Raw genomic sequence first — 19,431 nt, forward strand, 5'->3', positions numbered from 1 at the left:
TTACTGTTTGTAATTTGCTCGCAAATAAGCTTCATCTAAGTTGCTTGTGATTGAAATTATGTGCTTCAAGAAGAAAGTGTCAAATTTTACTTCCCAATATTAATCTAGATTTTGTACTTAATATCACAGCTTTGCAAATCAATTTGGCCCCACTTCTCAAAACTCATTTTTCCAGTCGAATTTTTACCACTACCCTAGTTACTACATGATGGACCAGTTTAAAAAAATATACATTTTGAAAGTTTTAGGAATATTACTTGTTCTTTGATGCATTGCCTGCTAGCTCTTCTGTTGCAAGAATATTCTAAAGTTTCTCATTCTTGTATATTAAATTGAGAAACTATTTAGATTTTTGGAACCACCTTTTCCAAGAAGCAACTGTAGGATCCAAACAATGTAACATTTGATTCTGAATTGGAATAATATTGTAAATTAAACTGTGCTTTGGTTAACAATTAATTATTTTTTCCATGCGTTTTCTACTGTCTATCAATAGTTTTTTTTTTTTTTTTGTCATTTTGAGAGTTTTTGCCAGTTTCTGCCGAAAATGTGGCAGAAAGTGGTTTTTGCCATGCTGGTATTAACCGGTTTCTACCAGTCGTTTTAACCGCTCCGGCAGAAACTTGCCAGCCCTGACTAGTTAACTAGTTGGTGCTAACACTTCAATCGACAATTCCCCCACGCCATAATTAATGGCGACTGTTTACTAAAACCATTGAAGATTGCATGTCTCGATGCGTCGATTCAGAAAAAGTTGAGTTGTCACCTGATTGATTTGAATTAATTCCACTTGTTGACCGCACGTGCTATGGAGAGGAGTATGAATATTCGCGGCAGTGGAATAAACAAATGAGTGATGGTTGAAGTAGAAGTTAGTGTGGTGACGTCATCGAGGCATGGAATCTCATTGGCTGATAAAACATATATATTGAGGCGAGTGGCATCACTCTCTCTCTCTCTTCTCTCAATGATCCCCAGTTTTGTTTTGATCGTGAAGCCTAGTTCGGCTCACGTGTGTGGGGGGGGGGGGGTTCCCCGCGGTGCTAGCGGGGTTTTTTAGTGGTGTGTGAATGGTGTTGAATATTCACCTTGCTTTTCAAGTATTGAAGTATTCCAAGTCCTGGAATTAGAATGAGTCCAGGTGAAGAAACACTTGTGTTGTGTCCGGCCAATTGATATTGCCGGGGAAGTGAGTTCCTAAAAGTCTACCTGAGATGTTCACCGATCTCCGAACTGTCTAACGTTGCCTTCCTGTTACGGGCGTTCCTGAAGTGTGATCTGGGGGGCTTTTTGTGTTTCAGGATGTCGATCCTTCGGACTGGCCAGTGACTACATCGACAGATTGGCGACATTTTTCTTTTACTTATTGGAACCACTTTTGTTGTGATATTTGGGGGGTGTTCTTTTATGGGGATATTGTATTATAGTTCTAGTCATATTTAATAAATGTATTTTTCTGAAACATGTTTTTTTGCTTGTCTCCAACTTGACATTACACGGCCAGTTAATGTTTTCTTAGTTTAAATCTCTTAAACTTTGGATTTTTAAACTTAACTTTAATTATGCCAACATGAACAACTTTTCCACTGCTGGTGTACATGAATGCACTTCGACCCTTCCGCCTCAGAATAAAATCAAGATGGCACCTTAAAATATGATACAGTGAAACCCCTCCTAACGGACACCCCTTTAATGCGGACACCCCTCTTATGCGGACAGTTTTTAATTCCCCGGCAGAGAGACATTAAACCTAATGTATAAGGAACCTCTCTCGTACGGACACCCTCAAATACGGACACGGACACCCTTTTCGAAGTCATTTACATTGATATATCCTTTTTTGCGGACAGTATTTAAAACTTGAGAATTAAATAGCTACTCCATTGAAAGGCTTCATTTAATGCAAAGTCGACCAGCTTATACGGAGATAAAAAAAAATATTTCTTTGCAATTTTACTTTGCATCTACTGCGTAGCAAAAAATTTTCAGCTTGACACCGAAATGCATTTTTCATTCCAAAAAACATCATCAAATCGTCAAAAATAAAAGAAAAGAGAAAATGATTATTCTGTAAGTTTCTGTCTGTATACCCCCACCCTCCCCCGTTGCCTTGTTCCTTTTCAGATGACTAACAAGCAGGCGTGTTGTGTCTAAGTGGAGCCGAGTTGACGCGCCATCTAACAAAAATATTTTATAGAGAGTAAAAGTAAAGCCAATGCAATATCATAAAGTAAACTTAAGGGTAAAAGCATTCAGTTGTTTCATCGTTCTCATTGAAATGGCTCTGAATACTCATCGTCAGCGTCGTACTCTTTCTCTTAAAGAAAAAATTAAAGTTATAGATTTCGCAGAAAAAAATAAAATTGGAATACGGAACATTGCTGAAAAGTTTGGTGTGGGACGCACACAAATTTGCTGTATATTAAAAGGAAAAGAGAAGTTAAAGAATGGTTCATAAATGGAAACCAAGAGAAGAAAAAAGATTTTCCTAAAAGTAATGCCCTTGCAGTGGATGAAATTGTGTTTAAATGGTTTGTGTCCGCAAGAAGCAAAAATATTCCGATTTCTGGCCCTATTTTACAAGAAAAGGCGAAAGAAGCAGCTACTGAAATGGGTATAGAAAATTTCAAAGCTTCCAATGGATGGTTAGATCGTTTTCGAACGAGACATGATATCGTTTTTAAAAAAATATGTGGTGAATCCATGGATGTGGATGCTGACGTTTGCGAGAAATGGTTTGAGAAAGTGCCTAGTTTGATTGAAAATTACGAGCCATGTGACATTTATAACATTGATGAGACCGGTTTGTTTTATAGAGCTCGGCCAGATAAAACCTTAACTTTACGGAAAGAAAACTGCTCTGGTGGCAAAATCTCCAAAGAACGCTTAACAGTTTTGTTGGGTGCCAGCATGGATGGTACAAAATTAAAACCAGTTGTCATCGGAAAAGCAGCCAGACCTCGGTGTTTTAAAGGACTGGATATAAAAAAATTACCTGTAGACTGGTATTCAAATAGAAGAGCGTGGATAACAACCAGTGTCATATCTGATTGGCTTGTAACTTTTGATAAGAAGTTGGGGAGAGAAAAAAGGCATATTGTTATTTTTATGGACAACGCGCCCTCCCATCCCAAAGACTTTCACTTGAAAAATATAGAAATAGTCTTCTTGCCAGCAAACACAACATCGAAATGCCAACCTATGGATGCTGGGATAATTCAAGCATTTAAAATTCAATACAGACAACTAGTTATGAAGCATTTAATCAATAAAATGGAAGAAACTAAAACAAGTAGCGAATTGTCCAAAACAATTGATGTGTTAGATGCAATCAGCTGGGTTAAGCACGCATGGAAGGAAGTTAAAAAAGAAACAATAGTAAGTTGCTTTAATCGCGTTGGATTCAAAAAAGGATCTGCCACAGAGGAAATTGACAACGAAGTTGATTGTGACAATGATGGATCCGATTTGCAGTCGTTAATGCAACAAGCAGGGTTCACAAATGTGACCGCTGAAGACTACGCTCCCATCGACGACCAAGTTTTCACTGAAGAAAGCGAAACAGAAATTGCAAGCATAGTGCGCGAAATTAACGAAGATCATACAGTTGCGGATGACGATGAAGATGAACTGTCCGTAAAAGAAGACGTTAAAACAATTAAAAATGTTAACGAAGCTTTAAGCGTATTAGATGGACTCAGGGAATTTTCAATTAAACACAACGATCCTAAAGGACTAGACTTGGTACAAGAACTTAAGATACATTTCGAAAATGAAAGACTTTCATCGATCAAAACATATCAACAGACATCAATCGAACAATTTTTTAAAAGTACAAATTAGGTATGTAATTTTTATGCGAACCTGTTATTTAAATCTCTTTGAGTGTGCAAAACTGTATAACCTGATAAAATAATTGTTTATTATGTATATGTTGGTAAAAACTAGTAAATTAAAAAAAATATATGCATATGAAAGAGTAGAATTCACACATATTTCATTTAAGATTTCAAAAAACATAAACAAATAACTAAAGTTAATTAAATTAAAAAAACCTCTGTAAAGCGGACACCCCTCTCTTACGGACAAAAAAGTTTGTCCCGTTAGTGTCCGTAATAGAGGGGTTTCACTGTATTTTCATTTTCTAATAATTATTGTCAGTCCCTCTGCCATATAAACATTTTCGAAATATGATTCTAATGAAAACTATAATTACAAAAGGTGTTGCGTTTCAATTACATTTACCTTATTTCTATTATTGAAATTTTCGTTATCATCTATAGCATCACATATTCATTTCAATAAGAATAATGAAATTGAGTATGCATGCTAGAAATTCAGTTTTTGATTGCTTGTCAGCTGGGTGTTGCAGTGATTGGTCATTAGCTTAGTATTTCTTTGGTATCAGGTTTGAATCTGCAGTTCAGCTGGTGGATTTTCGAAACACAGAAAACCATCAGGGTCCATGTCACGTGATTGCGGCATGTTACGGATCCCTTAAGTGCCTGTTTGGCACAGACCCTCGGAGACAAAAAGAAGTTTTTTTTTGTTGAAAATTATTGGTTTTCAAGAGCGTATATTCAAAAAACCATTGGAAGTGTGACATATATATGTGAAAGCAATTTCGCGATAAATTTAGTTAGCTTTTTCTTTTATTCAGAACACATTTTTTCTGCCGTTTCCAAGATATACTCAAAAACCACAAAAATTGGCTCCCACCTTTGACCCCCCCCCCAGTTCCCAGTATCGGGAACTATGGTATGTTAAACAATTAATTACTTCTAACGATTCTTTACAGGGAAGTACTACTGACTTTTTGCTCTTCCTCAAGCCACTTACGTTAAATAATGCCATGGGTATGGAGCTAATTCATAGCAAATCTTTGTCCTATTTCTTGGTAAGGGGCTGTCCATAAATGATGTTACACTTTTTTTCAGCATTTTTGACCCCCTCCCCCTTTGTCACAAAGTACTTTTCATAAGCTACTTTTTATAAACATATTACAATTTCCGGAACCCCCTCCTCCTGGAAGTGTGACATCATTTGTGTTGTAGTAATCCGCAAATACTTCTTCATTGTCAATCAGGATTGTCAAATTGATTGAGGAAAGAGGAAATGCTCGATCCTTTCCAGTCAGTTTGTTGTTTGTGAATGGCAAGTGCATAGCTGCCAAGTGCTCCTTTTTTCCCGGAGTTTCTCCGATTTTTATTGCGTACTCCAAAAATCCGATTTATTCCAAAAAACTCGGTTTTTTGACTTGGCTTGTACACTTTTCGATTTCTAAGGAAAAAGAAGAAATTTCCCTATCCTGGAAGGTAGGAATTGTGCACAAACTCAACAAAAGAGGAGGCAATTTAATGCCCTGGAAGCATTAGTGTCAAGATAAACACTGAGTGGGAGCGCTAATCGATCGGAGAACATCGTTTTTTCATTAAGCATTTCAGCTACCTGCAAAACGTAGCCGCCATGTTTGGTCATTCAGAAGATGGAAGTAGACGATGCTTAAGTGCTTTCGTTTTCAAAGACGAAGCAGAATTGGGGGTTTCTTTTAACTGCAAACTAATGAAAATCAGCAAAATGTGCTGCAAAATGTTTTTTGAGCAATCACGATTGCTTATTGTTCTCATTTGACAGTCCTTGACGTTGTGGTTCCTTTTTCAGCTTGGACCAGGGCTGCAACACCACCGTCCACCGGCGGCGGCGCGGCTGGTCCTGAGCACTGTCCACCGGAATCCACTTTTGCTGGGCAGTGGCATCCATGTCCTACATACGCATGCTCATACACACTCCCCTACTTGCGCACGCCTTTACACACATACACACGCCTACGTGCACACACGTAAGCCTACACACACAACTATACACACGTAACCACCCAGGAGGAGGAACATGCTTGGGGAGAGGAGCCATTTCTAGAAACAATAACTCTAATCAGTAGGGTCTTGTCGCAACTCGTGATTGTGAAAAACATAATTTGAATTCAAAGTTTCGGAATTCAAATTAGAGTTAATTGGGGGAAGTGGGTCACAGATCTTTTTTTTTTTTTTTTTGTTATTTTAAGTAATTTTATTGAGAAATGAAAACAAGTATACTATTTAAAATTTCATCTTATCCCTATTGCTTTGGACACGAATGTGCTAAAGATTCTCAATTAAATTGTAGTTTCATAGGGATTTTTTATTTTCAAATTATTTTCATGCAACAAATTCAAAATTTTTATCTGAATTTTTGACTTAGTCGCCATATTTGGTCATTTGCGAGATTTAAGTACACAAAACTCTTAAAGTGGCCAAGTTTTCAAAATCGGAATTAGATGTTGATTGCGATGCAAACTATTGAAAATAATGCAAAATGGGCTTTTTTTTTTCGGAAAATTCTTAATTTTTTTCTTGAAAAATGAAAAAAAAATTTCTTCAGAATATTATGTTATCCTGATTGGTGTGGATGCTAATGTGCTAAAAACTGTCTATTTCGTCTGAATTTCAGTTTTTTTAAGGATTATTAATTATTTATAATTACTTTTAATGCAACAAATTCAAAAATCTATCATCTTAAATTTTTTGCATTGTTGCCATGTTTGGTCACTTGCAACATGAAGTAGACAAGACTATTAATAGCCTAAGTTTCCGAAAACAGAATTGGTTGTTTGTCTCAATGCAAACTATTAAAAATAACAAATGGCAAAAAGTTATGGTTTTTTTTAATTATTTTTTTGAAGGAGAAATTTTATCTGTATTTGATCCTTATTGCCTTGGAGGCTTTGTTATAAGCTGAAAGCATTTCATCTAAAATGAAGGTTCCTGCTGACTTCTCATTTATTTATTTATTTTTTAAAATAAATCAGAAATCTATTTTAACTTGAATTTTCCATGTACAAAAAAAGTATTGAATGACTCTATTTTAAAATGTGTGAAGTCCTATTCATCTATTTTTTTCATGAAAGTTGTAAAAACTGCCCCATCTCCCCTCCAGTTTGTGTTTCAAAACTTGGTGACAGTTGTGGCCACTAAGTTTTTAGAGTCTAGTGGCCACTGGCCACTTAGAAGATTTCCAAGTCTTGACCTTTACTATGAAGTTGCTTTACTTCCAAGTATAAGAAGTAATCGTGTTTTTTTTTTTTTTTTTTTTTTTTTTTAAATCTTCAATATGTTCTTATGCAATGCATTTTCAATACATGTAAGATATGTATAAAGGAATATTTTTAAAAAGGGTTGCAGTTTTATTAAATCAAACAGTAATCATGTTTTTTTTTTTTTTTTAATTTTAATTTCCAATATGTACCTACGTAATGATGCTTTTTTAATGTAAAATATTTTTATCTTATACTTGGTTGTAGTTTTGTTGAAAATCTAACATGAAAATTCAGAAACGCATTGTAAGGGAGCTTAGAACTTATAGAAGCTTACGGTACAGAAGGAAGGTTTAGCACAGGCCACGATTTGGTGCTCCTATTTTAACCCTCATTGCTCCTATTTTTTCCCTTAAGTGCTCCTATTTTTTTTACCTTGAGGTTGGCAGCTATGCAAGTGTTTCATCTTTTGCCATGAAGATGCGTGTTTGAAAATCTGTAACTTTTGATTGGTATAATAAAATGTAACAAAGTAGCATATCAAATTGAAGGAAATTTACAGCTCCATAACTTTGTCATTGACAATTTTCGTGTTTGCACTGGGAGAAAATGTTTTACAAAAAGAGAGAATTTTTCGGAAAATCGATTTTTCATAACAAATACCCGGAAAATTATTGGAAATTTGACAAATATGTGGAGCAAAAGGTTCATAAAAAGTTTATTTAGCTTAAATTTTTATTTTGAATGCATTCTTTGGTCGTTTCCAACATGTACTAGAAAAACCCAAAATTTGCTTTCCCCTCCCTTTCACCTTTAGCTCAACCCCTTGGGGTTTTGACTTTTATTATGTTTACTTACTACCCCTAACAATATTCTGAAGCCAAAAATTATCGCATATTCCATGCATGCTGATTGACTTGACTACTAATAGTTATTATTTGCAGATTTCCTATGTTCAATGTTTTTTGTTAACTTTTCTTATCAATACAAGAAGAAAAAAAAGTGCCTGGTTATTGTGAGCACTGCTAATGCTTCAGTTATCAAAATGCTTTATCCCCAATATGATCATCTAAAGGGTGATCTATTGTGGGGGGGGGGGATCATCTATTGTGTAAGGAATATAAGATTTTATTTGAAACTAGCCGCCTGCGGCGACCAGCTAGTCCGCCTTTTTACATTTGTAAATCAATCTCTATCTATCTATATCATTAATAATTTGAATAAAATATTTTCTAGATCTGTCTCCAGTTTCGTCGTTTGGAATATTTTTAAAAGAGGGGGAGGGGAGACACAAACGACGCACTCTTCATGCAAATTTTGTCGAAAAATAACAAAAAGCACTTCCACTTTATGTGAAAGCATTGTTTTTTCAAAGTCATGGTGTATGTGGGGGAGGGAGGGGGCATTGACACCCAATGTGCAAGCACCCACCTACGGCGGCTGTTTGGCTAACTTGTCATTTACCTTTTTACTTCAAGTTTGCCGTTTTCGGCGGTTGTTTAAATAAATTTGGCAGCAGTATTAATCAATCCATCTCTATCTTTTTTTTTGTGTCATTCACATTTTTACGCCAAGATTGCCGCCTTCGGCGGCTATCTACCTTTACAATCTATCTCTACATTTTCTTATCCATCTCTATTTATTTTGACCTCCTCGCCCATTTCCTAATAAAAACAAAAAACACTCAAAAAACCACTTTTTTTTTTAATTTAAGTAGAGCAAAAAAAAAAAAAAAACAAATTCCCCGTAGTGTGCAAAAAGTAGCGTTTGACAAAGGTAAAAAAAATCTCGCTGTTTTTATTGAATTAATGCGCACAACTATGAAATGTAACGTAATATAGATACAGCGAAAGGTCCAGCTTGGGGGGGGGGGGGGAGATGGAAAAAGAAATAAATGCAATCCCTAAATAAAACAAAAAAAGGAAAGTAAAAAAGCAAGCGCTGCCGAAAAAACACGTGGTCATCACGTCAGAAAATGTAGAAGCAAGCTATATAGTAAAAAAAAAAAAAAGATTAACATTACTTGCGATTAAGATCCCATCATAAATATCGAATCAAACCCAAGTAGTGACGTCACAGGCATAAAAGATTGAAGAACGCTTTTTTCGACTGATGCGTGAAAGGACATGATGTGTTCAGCATTAAAAAAATTGTAAAAAAAAAAAACTATTGCGTATTTTTAAGAACTTTTTTTCTTCTGAAGAGGGCGAAATGTTTTTACTATTTCCAACTTAAATTTCAGAAATGAGGCTTTGATACTTCTCGCAGGATGATATTAGAAAAAAGTAAAACCCGGGAAAACATGCAAATTAAAGGTTTTTTCAAAAATTCATAAAAAATACAAAAATTGCTCTATCTTCAAAATTTTTTTGTTCATCATATTTAAAATTAAATTTCCGACACTATAGTACCAAAAATATTTTTCTGGCGCGATTGGTTTGGGGTCTGTGAGGTTAAAAGTACTAAAAAGTGCTAAAAATCACATAAAACATTAAATAACTTTTTTTCTAATTAAAATATCAAAAATCGAAGCCCGAGGTGCACAACTTCAGCAAAAACTACACCTGTATACCAAATTTCATCTTTCTAGGCATTACCGTTTTCCCGGGATGCGCGCCACACGCACACACACAAACATCTTATTTTATTATATGTATAGATAGATTTTTTTTACAAGGGGGGAAGGAGAAAGAAAAAAATATATAGAAGTACTGTAAAAATATCTGCAATTTTCAAAACTCATAATTTAAATCAATGATTTGAAATTAAAAAAAAAAATGAACTGATTTAAATCTTACTGTTTAAGGAGATAACATTTCCGGGCTTATTGACCGTGGTCTAATTGGAGTAGACATTCCAGACGTTTCGGCTTGCTTTGCTGCAGCCATCATCAGTGGTTTGAGTTTGGTGAGACTGATACCTGGCTTCGGTGGCTTCGGTATTTAAGCAAACTGCTGCTGCGCTGCTGGTCCTGATTGGGAGACGTTCTCAAGTCGCTGGTGGAATAAGGTTCCTGATTGGATGAGATTCAAGCCGCTGGGTGATCCTGGTACCTGATTGGATGGGATTCACAAGCCGTGGTGGCTACCGGTTTCTGATTGGATGGGACCACAGTATGTTTTAGACTTGTGGCTAGCTGATCTTAGGGCAGGGTGCCATGTTTTTGGTAAATTGAAATTCTCCTCTTTTCTGTTGAAATTAAAGGGGTGTTTGAAAATTTCCATAACTTTGCGATGAAGACGAGCAAAGTAATGAGATGTTGTAGCCAAGATTTCTGTGTCTTTAAATTTGATGTTGTGGACTCCTTCCTGTTGGCTGTGTTCGGCTACGGCTCACTTATCATAGTTTCTTAAACGGCAATGACGAACATGCTCAGAAAGGCGTGTCTTGATGCTGCGCTTCGTAGTTCCGACATAAACTGATCCACAGGAGCACGGAATTTTGTAAACTCCAGATGTGGAGAAAGGGCCACGGGGGTCTTTCACCGGGCGATAACAATTCCTAAGTTGAGTGGTGGGCTTGAAAATGGTCTTGATGTTGTGTTTTTAAAGGAGTTTTCCAATTCGGTCAGTAACTCTGTGTAGGTAGGGTAAGAACACTTTCCCTAATGGGTCAGATGGGGTAGGCTTCTGTTCATTATTTTGGAACCTCCTGGGATGAAGGGCTCTTCTAATTTCTCCTCTAGTGAATCCATTGGCTTGAAATGCTAGCTCAAGGTGTTTCAGTTCCTCCTTCAAATGTGTCTTTTCGCAGATTCTTTCTGTTCGGTGCATGAGGGTATTGATGACAGCCATTTTTTGTCTCGGGTGGTGGTTTGAGTTCTTATGAAGGTAACGGTCTCTGTGTGGGCTTGCGGTACACTTGGTGGCCAAGGGTCTCGTCTTCCTTTTTCGTCACAAGAACGTCGAGGAAAGGCAGCTGATTATTGCTCTCCTTCTCCATGGTGAACTGAATACCGGGATGAATGCTATTTAGATGATGAAGAAACAACTGCAGGTCTTCTTCTCCATGGCTCCACACCACAAAAGTGTCATCGACGTATCGGAACCAAACCTCAGGCTTCTTTGTGGCGGAGGCAAGGGCTTTCTGTTTGAAGAACTCCATGTAGAAATTAGCGATGACAGGGCTTAAGGGGTTGCCCATGGCAACTCCATCCCGTTGTTCGTAGAATGATTTAAATCATGCCCTTGATGACGATTTAAATCTTGCTGATTTCGATCGCTCAACTCTGCCTCATGATGATGTAATGTTATTTTGTGAAATAAGAAATAACAGTTTTGAACCCTGCTTAAAAAGCATGTGCTGGAAATTAAATCACACAATAAACAACTTTGCCTCCTAACAGTAACTGGACAAGTTATCGGGGGGCACGGCAGTGCCCCCCCCCCCCCCCCCCCGCCAAGTCGAGCGCGAAGCAAACACTGCCGTACCATCCTTTACTGGAACCATTTCGCCGCATTTTCAGGCCCCTATTTGAGAACCTCTGGATGAGACCAGAACGCAGAAATTTTTGTCATCCAGTAAGCTATAATTACATACTTAAAATCCAAAATTTCAAGTCTGTAGGTCATTTAGTTCCGAAGTTAAGCGAAAGCAAAGTTTCGCGTTTATGACACTCACTCACTCGCTCATGATCATCAAAATAGAACTAGTACTTCCCATAAACTCAGAGAGGTGAAATTTGGTACAGTGTTAGGGTTTAATGGCCACATAAAGGGAAAACTATAAAAACTAGGTTAATCGAAGATCTGGAATGACCCTGATTAGAAAACACAAGAGCTCAACCAAACTATTAGAGATCGACATACCGCCTTCACAAGAAATATTCAACTTGGTGGGCCGCTTCATTTGACGTCAAAAATTGAAAGTCTGAATACCTAATGAAGAACCCTCAGCTGTATTAGAGATATGTCCCCTTCTACTATTGGTACATAAAAAAATCGACTGTCATTGCAAAAGTCCAGTGTAGTGGGACACATCTTTTAATTTAATCTAGCCTAACTTTAGTCTACTTGAACATTACACAAATTAAATGTTTCTACAAAAAGAAGTGAAATCCCACCAAAAACATTCTGTAAAAAACTAGCCAAGTCTCGATGGAGCTGCTTGTTTATTTCTAAAAAGTAATGAAATCTAGACAAAGTCATGACAAGTCTAAGGTTCCTTACTGCGATTTCTTTATTATTATAGTTGATGTTGTGTGACTTGGCCATTAAAGGGTACAAAAATAGGTGCTCCATGACACCATTGTACCAATCTGTCGCCAGAACCGCTATCCATTGACGATGGAATATTGCCACTTGGAAAACGTGTAAACAAAATTGACTTGTACCCACTAACGTATAAAGAATGTTTAACGGCCAAGTCACACAACATTAACTATAATAATAAAGAAATCGCAGTAAGGAACCTTAGACTTGTCATGACTTTGTCTAGATTTCATTACTTTTTAGAAATAAACAAGCAGCTCCATCGAGACTTGGCTAGTTTTTTACAGAATGTTTTTGGTGGGATAAACATTACTACAGATATTAATAGCCTTGTGCATTACCTGTTAATACCCTGGTTACATTAGTAGCATGTAAGAAAAATTAAGTTTATACTTTCTTCTGTGCGATTGGGGAATTTTTAAGTGCATAATACAAGCAGACTTCGATCGGGATACATGTGAATATGTTCCTATCATAAATATTTACTCTAATAATGTTTTTATTATTAACTTGCACTTCTGAAACAGCACTTCCACTACAATGAATATGTGTCAAACATATTATGTTCTAGCTCTGTTCTACAGAACATTTTCAATTAACAGAGGTTCTCCTTCAAGATTCTACAAAACTACTGATGAGGCACTAGAACTCATTTGAAGAAAAACAGTTGGAGATGGGAGCTTTATGGAGGGAAATTTTTTTTTTCTTTGATGGTTTTGTCTGCTAATTTAAAGGATGACAATTCTTCAGGAGGAAGTTTAAGAGATTCTAATGTATTTAAAAGTACAATTTTTTGAGTAAAATTTTGTTTTAAAATCTATCAATCCTTTCTAGGTTGAACTTAGAAAAAAAATTGCTGATAAATCTAAAGCCGGTGAACTTAAAACAACAGAAAATGGAGAAGTTGCTGCAAAACCAGGTATGTTATTTTTATTTCTCTCCATTAAAAAAATAATTTGCTGATCTTTCCTAATTTTGCCTTTCCCCTTTTTCAGCAAAAAGGAGAAGGTGGGATCAAGCTACTGGTGATGACACTCCTTCTGCACCAGCCAAGAAGAAAGTATCAAGTTGGGATGCTGCTGAGGTTGGTGATTGCAGATGTTAATCTTTTAAAGATATAACAAAACCATATGAATTATTTAATGCTTGTTTTTAACAATATTATTTAATGTACAGTCCAATATAAAGGAACATTCTTTAGTTTTTAGGAATATTTTTTTAGAATCTTAAGAACACAAAACTTAATTACACTGAAACTACATACTTAACTACACCTAAACTTAATTACATTAACTACAGCACGAATCTCAGTTTATTTCTTTGATAATGGGCCATTGCACCATCACATGTATGACAATCCTCTATAATTTCACCAACAATTTGTTTTAGATCTTAATATTTTAGTCAAGCAGGACTGAGCACATTTTTTAGTCTTTACATTTGATACAAATATACTCCTGAGACAGTATTATTTTTATTAAATAACTTTGTTACTTAAAATTTAATTTATTTGCATGCGTCACATGCGGGACATCCAAAGTCAACCCTTTGTTGTTTGCTACATACATTACTTAATATTTTTGCTCCATTAATACAACAATGACAAAATAAATTGTAGGTTTTTAAAGCTAAAGATCCAACTTAATGAAAACATACAGTTGAACTCTGTTAATACCAAATGTGAAAAATTCACGGATTTGTCTGTATTGGCCGTTATTCGTAACAACCGTAAATGAGTGATATTGTGAAAAAACGAAGAAATGCTGAGTTTTTTAAAAAAACATTACTGCTAATGCACACATTGTAATCTAACTTTTAGTACATTCAGAAAAAATCACTTATTTCTTATAAAAGGATGTGTTTGGAAAATATTGAAAAGGGAAGATGATAATTGACAATCGCAGATTAGGTTGTAATACACAGTGGAAGGCGCACAGTTTTACTCCAAGTAAATTGGTCCAGAGGTGAACAAATGAACAGGCTTTATTTTCTATGCAAAATAGTCAATATTTTCTTCTCGATACACAATGGGACTTTTACTACCTAGCAAAATGATGAATAAATTGTAAAAAAGAAAATTACAGAATTCAAGCGCAAACATTTTAAGTAAAGAGGTCAGAAATTTTTGTTCCTCTTAGCCGAGACTTTATTTTAATGTATATAAAATAGGTGAAATTTTTAATGTAATTAGATAACAAACCAAACTTAACGAACAAAATGTTCGTGTTAATTAGTGATTTCGTATTGAACATGATCGTATTAAGAGAGTCCAACTGTATCTTATTTGTTGAGAAATCATAATTTAAACCATTTACAAAATTTATGTATATAGTCAGTCCACTGAAAACAGTCAATTTGTCCTGTACAGATGGTTCATATATTTCAAAAAAAAAAAAAAAAAAAAAAATTAAAAAGTAATGACAAAATGTTTTGCTCAAGAAGTCACATATACGATTGTGATTTCTTAAGCAACAAAATTTTATTATCCTTTCAAATTATTATTTTCAATGAAATGTATATAGCTTTACGCGCAGTACAAAGTTACCGTTTTCTGGGGAATGGCCCTAATGATATCGAAAGCTGAAATAAAATTGTGCACCTTGAACACATGTACTTAGTGCTTTAGACCCACTAAAGAAATTCTGTAGATAATTCTGTCTATTTAAAGCATAGCAAAGCATTACAGAAAAAATTCATATTAACATGAAAGTTATCTTAAGATATTTGAACCTTTTTTTCAAAATAAATCTGTTTGGCTTAGGGGAAGTAATATTATTCTTTTCCCTACTTCTAGTCTCATACTCCATCCGCTAGTCGTTGGGATGAAACACCAGGAAGAATACCTAAGGGTTCTGAAACTCCTGGTGCCACTCCTGGACAAAGCACCAGAATGTGGGATGCCACTCCTGCTCATGCTACCCCTGGTGCCGTTACTCCGGGTCATGATACACCGGGACATAGGGCAACCCCTAGTGCTCGTAGAAATAGGTGGGATGAAACTCCAAAAACGGACAGAGGTTTGTAATGTATTTATATTTTGATAGTTTCGATTGTATTTTTCATTGCTGTGAATTGCATCTAATGTTTTGGTTATCACCTTTTCAAATAGGTTCTAGAATGTATGTGGTTCTATTGTTGTGGAGATCAAAAAAAAAAATTTGGGCTAGAAAAGACGGGGGGGGGGGGGGGGGGGGGGGGCTATTTACATGAGCAAGAATGTAGATATTTTGTATTGCTAAGTCGTTAATTGTTTGTTTACTTCTTTTTGCATTCTTTCCGTATTCAAAATATTGCTTTCTGTTTGAAAAAAGAAGCAGTTAAATTCAATTGCACATGTGTCTCCTGTTAAAAGTTTAAACCTTTTCCTCAGCATTTTCATGCATCTCCCTACCTTCTTTTGAACTAGTTGTAGCATTTAAGGAGGGAAATCAGTTTAGACCGATAAAAAAAAATCCACTTTTTTTATGTCATAAAATGTTAGTAAAACTATTCAAGAATATGTTGCCAAAATTTGAGTGTAAAATTATGTTTAGTTCCGATGCTATGAACACTTAAAGTGACTGGAGAATCAAAAACATTCACAGCATTTTCTTTTTTTTTTTCAAACAGGTTTTTCTCGAAACAACTTTTTTTTTCAACTGTTGTGCATTATAGCTCAAAGAGTTATGACCAATCATTTTGAGAATTTGTGTAAATATTCTTTATTCAATTATACTTTATATGAACCTAACTTATTGATGATATTATTAATAAAAATATTTTTTTTTATGTGAAAGAAGTGTGAAAAAAAATGGTGGAAAAACATAACATTGTAATCAAATGCCTTGAAAATGTGCAATTTTCAACTTTTTTGATCATTATTAGGTTTATATTCTAGGGAAATAATTTGCTGAAATAAAATATAGACACTTCTCTAAAATATATTAAACATTTTGTCCCAGTTAATTCTTGATTAGTAGGAGTTGATTAGTGTGAGACAACTTTAAACCTCATTTATATTTTAATCTTTCACTTAAACGGGATCACAGTCCCAAATTCCATTTTAGTTATACTAATACATATTATTTGATGAATTATTAGTTCTATGGATTATTTAGTTTGCAATTTATTAAAAAATTTCTTTAAAGAGTTTTCCTTCTAAAATTTTCTATTATTTCTTCCATTTCATTTTTGTTAAGCTTGGTTTAGAGGAGTGTTTCAGTGTACATTAACCCCTTAATAGTGATAAGAATTTCAGAAAAATGGTCAAAAAGGGGAGAATTTTTTTGACTGTTTAATTTTGTTCCTTATATCATTATAAAAGTTAAAAAATTCCAGTGTGAATAATACTGGGAAAAATATATCCTGTCCTACTCTCTCATAGCATAAATGTCTTTATCCAAAAGCGAGATCTTTTCAGAGGCATGTACTGGATCCACCCCAATCCACCTTTATACAGCATCAGACTTTCATCTACAGTCACATCGCGATCTGGAATGTTTAAAGAAGAAAATTTCTCATTTAGATACTAAAAAATTGGTCAAATGTTATAAAGTTTTGGATTAGGATGCGTCTGTAGATCCATGTCTTTATTGTTCACAAAATGCAGATATCTTTTTATTATTTGAAATCTATCATATGTCATATTTCACTAGAAAGGAGTTTCAACACATTCCTTTTTTGACCAAAACATCTCTACAGTTGGTTTCCTTATAATACCTTGTAAGGGGCCATTCATTAATTATGACAGGGTCCCGAAGGAGAGAGGGGGTTGAATGAATCTCTACATACCCTTACTGGGGGGGGGGGGGTCAAACCCATTCTTACGTAATATTTTCCAAGTTAATATTTTGTATTAGAAATCGCGCAGTCAAGTGGTTTGGCAGTGATCATATTTCATTTGCGTCTGGAAGGTAAAAAACATATTACGATGAGCTGTTTTTTATTTGTTTCACAAAGAATGAATTAGTGTAAAATATAATAAAAGGATCACACTATATATGGCATGTTTTATTTTTAATTAGTATCGCATCATATACAAATAAATGTCGAAAAAACATTCAATCTAGATTCTAAAAAATTTTTCTTTACACAAAAATGGTTAATTTAACAAAGTGAATTTAACAACGATTCCAGTGATGTAAGATTCGTTATTTTTGAAAACCAAAATGGAATTTTATGTAAGAACAGGGGGAGGTGGGGGGTTAAATCTTACTTACCCTTACATGGAAGGAAGGGGTGTCAAAAATTGCGAAAATCATCCTTACATAATTAATGAATGGCCCCTAATATATGCAAGGCAAGAAAAATATTAATTTCAATTTCATTTGTAGGAACCCACCTTTTAACTCTACTTTTTGATTTTATTGTTTGACTGTGAATGCATTGCTCTGCATATCTGTTAGTTTCTATGGTAATTATGTACAACAAATTGCTATCAAAAAACAAATCAAAATATTCAATTTCTTGCGTGAAATTTGATGTATCGGTTGTTGCACATACTTGTGTTTGCTGAAATGGAAGTCTTGGAGGGGCAGGAGGAAGATTGTCCAAAGATAATGGATTCCAATCTATACACGACGAAATAACATTTTCAATGTAATCTTCATTACTAGAAATATCAGTATCCGACCCTAAGAAGCCTAAACTGTTCTCCTCGTTGGTTTCTGCATCCTATATTGCGAAAAAAGAAAATTATTTAATTTTTTAAAAATCTTCAAAAAAATTTTAGTTTCTAATTACTTTTCGTTTGTAATAATATATTTCATACAATAGATGAACTCATTCAGCTTACTTTTAAATTAAGAAGTTCTCTAACTATTCAATACATTTTTAAAAGTTATAAATATGTTATAATATTTAGATAAGAAGTGATTTTGTTTCATACTTGACTTAAAAATAAGGTTTTCACCATCATGTACGTTTTAGTGTAAAAGATCATGTTAAGCAATTACTTTTAATATTAACTATATTATTGATGATTTTAGAAAAACTGCAAACTTTTTTATTTGGTTCTGCATTGAATTGAACTGTAATTTTGGAGTAAAAGCTATATTGCAAAAGTGAAAACCTGTTTCAGACACAGAAAAGGGATCCATGTAGTTTTTCCTGTTGAAGTTACGATTGTATAACGCAGTGTAGTTAAATGGAGAGACACATTCTAAAAATAAAAGATTAATTTAAAAAAATAAAATTAACTGATTTTACTTAGTGATTTTGTTAAAAAATCACTTGATTTAAATCAATGATTAAAAAAAAAAAAAATCACTTGATTTGAATCAACAAACCCTGCTTACATCTAATCTTTTTGATTTAGAAACTCCTGCACATGGCAGTGGATGGGCAGAAACACCTCGCACAGATCGTACTGGAACCGACTTGATTCAGGAAACGCCTACGCCTAGTGCGAGTAAACGACGATCTCGATGGGATGAAACACCATCGTCTCAACTGGGGAACCAAACACCACAAACTCCTTCAATGATGACGCCAATGACTCCCATGACACCTATGACACCAATAACACCAAGTGGTATTACACCTACTGGTACTAAAGCTATGGGCATGGCTACTCCAACTCCAGGTAAAGTATCTGATTTAATGTATTTTTAATGCTTCTAATTCTCTCTTCATTGATAAGAATTGTAGAATTATAGAATCTGAGTCCTGAAAACAAAACAAAGAAAAAAAAGGGGCTTATGCTATGCCTTTAATGTTATAAGAGACCTAAGTTTGAAAAAAATATTAAATTCTGTATGTTACATAAATGTTTTAAAAAATTAAAATTGTCGAGCACACCCATACGTTGAACTAGTACGGATTGACCCCAAATTCCTTTTCCTGCATCATTACTAAATATTTCCAAAAATTACGATTTTTGACGTAAATTTCAAATATTCTACTATTAATACTAGCCACTTTCCGGGGAAGAAAATACTTATTTTAATCATATAACTCATACATATATTCTGAGGTTATTTATCCCTTTTAAAAATACTCAGAATCGCAAATAGGCATAGGCTGCTCGTACGAGGGGTCAAGGGGCGCAATTGCCTTCTCACTTTCAACAATAAAGGGACTTTGCTCCTCCACTTTTCTAAGTTCAAAACTAAGTGTCGAATGAAAAATAATAGTGTTGATCTATTCACGTGTTTAAAGAAAGAACTGACTTAA

General features: G+C 34.8%; 1 protein-coding gene across 2 annotated transcripts in view; it reads left to right on the top strand.

Moving 5' to 3' along the window:
• The window catches only part of LOC129229136 (splicing factor 3B subunit 1-like), a 123,519-nt gene that overhangs the window by 48,220 nt on the left and 55,868 nt on the right, over nt 1–19,431 (top strand). For both annotated transcript variants that reach the window (XM_054863459.1, XM_054863460.1), the window contains 4 exons: nt 13,114–13,198; nt 13,275–13,363; nt 15,074–15,296; nt 18,575–18,841. In XM_054863459.1, the coding sequence (XP_054719434.1) occupies nt 13,114–13,198; nt 13,275–13,363; nt 15,074–15,296; nt 18,575–18,841 (664 nt within the window). The remainder of the gene's footprint in view (nt 1–13,113; nt 13,199–13,274; nt 13,364–15,073; nt 15,297–18,574; nt 18,842–19,431) is intronic.

Source organism: Uloborus diversus, chromosome 1 (genome assembly GCF_026930045.1).
Source record: "Uloborus diversus isolate 005 chromosome 1, Udiv.v.3.1, whole genome shotgun sequence".
Classification (NCBI taxonomy): domain Eukaryota; kingdom Metazoa; phylum Arthropoda; class Arachnida; order Araneae; family Uloboridae; genus Uloborus; species Uloborus diversus.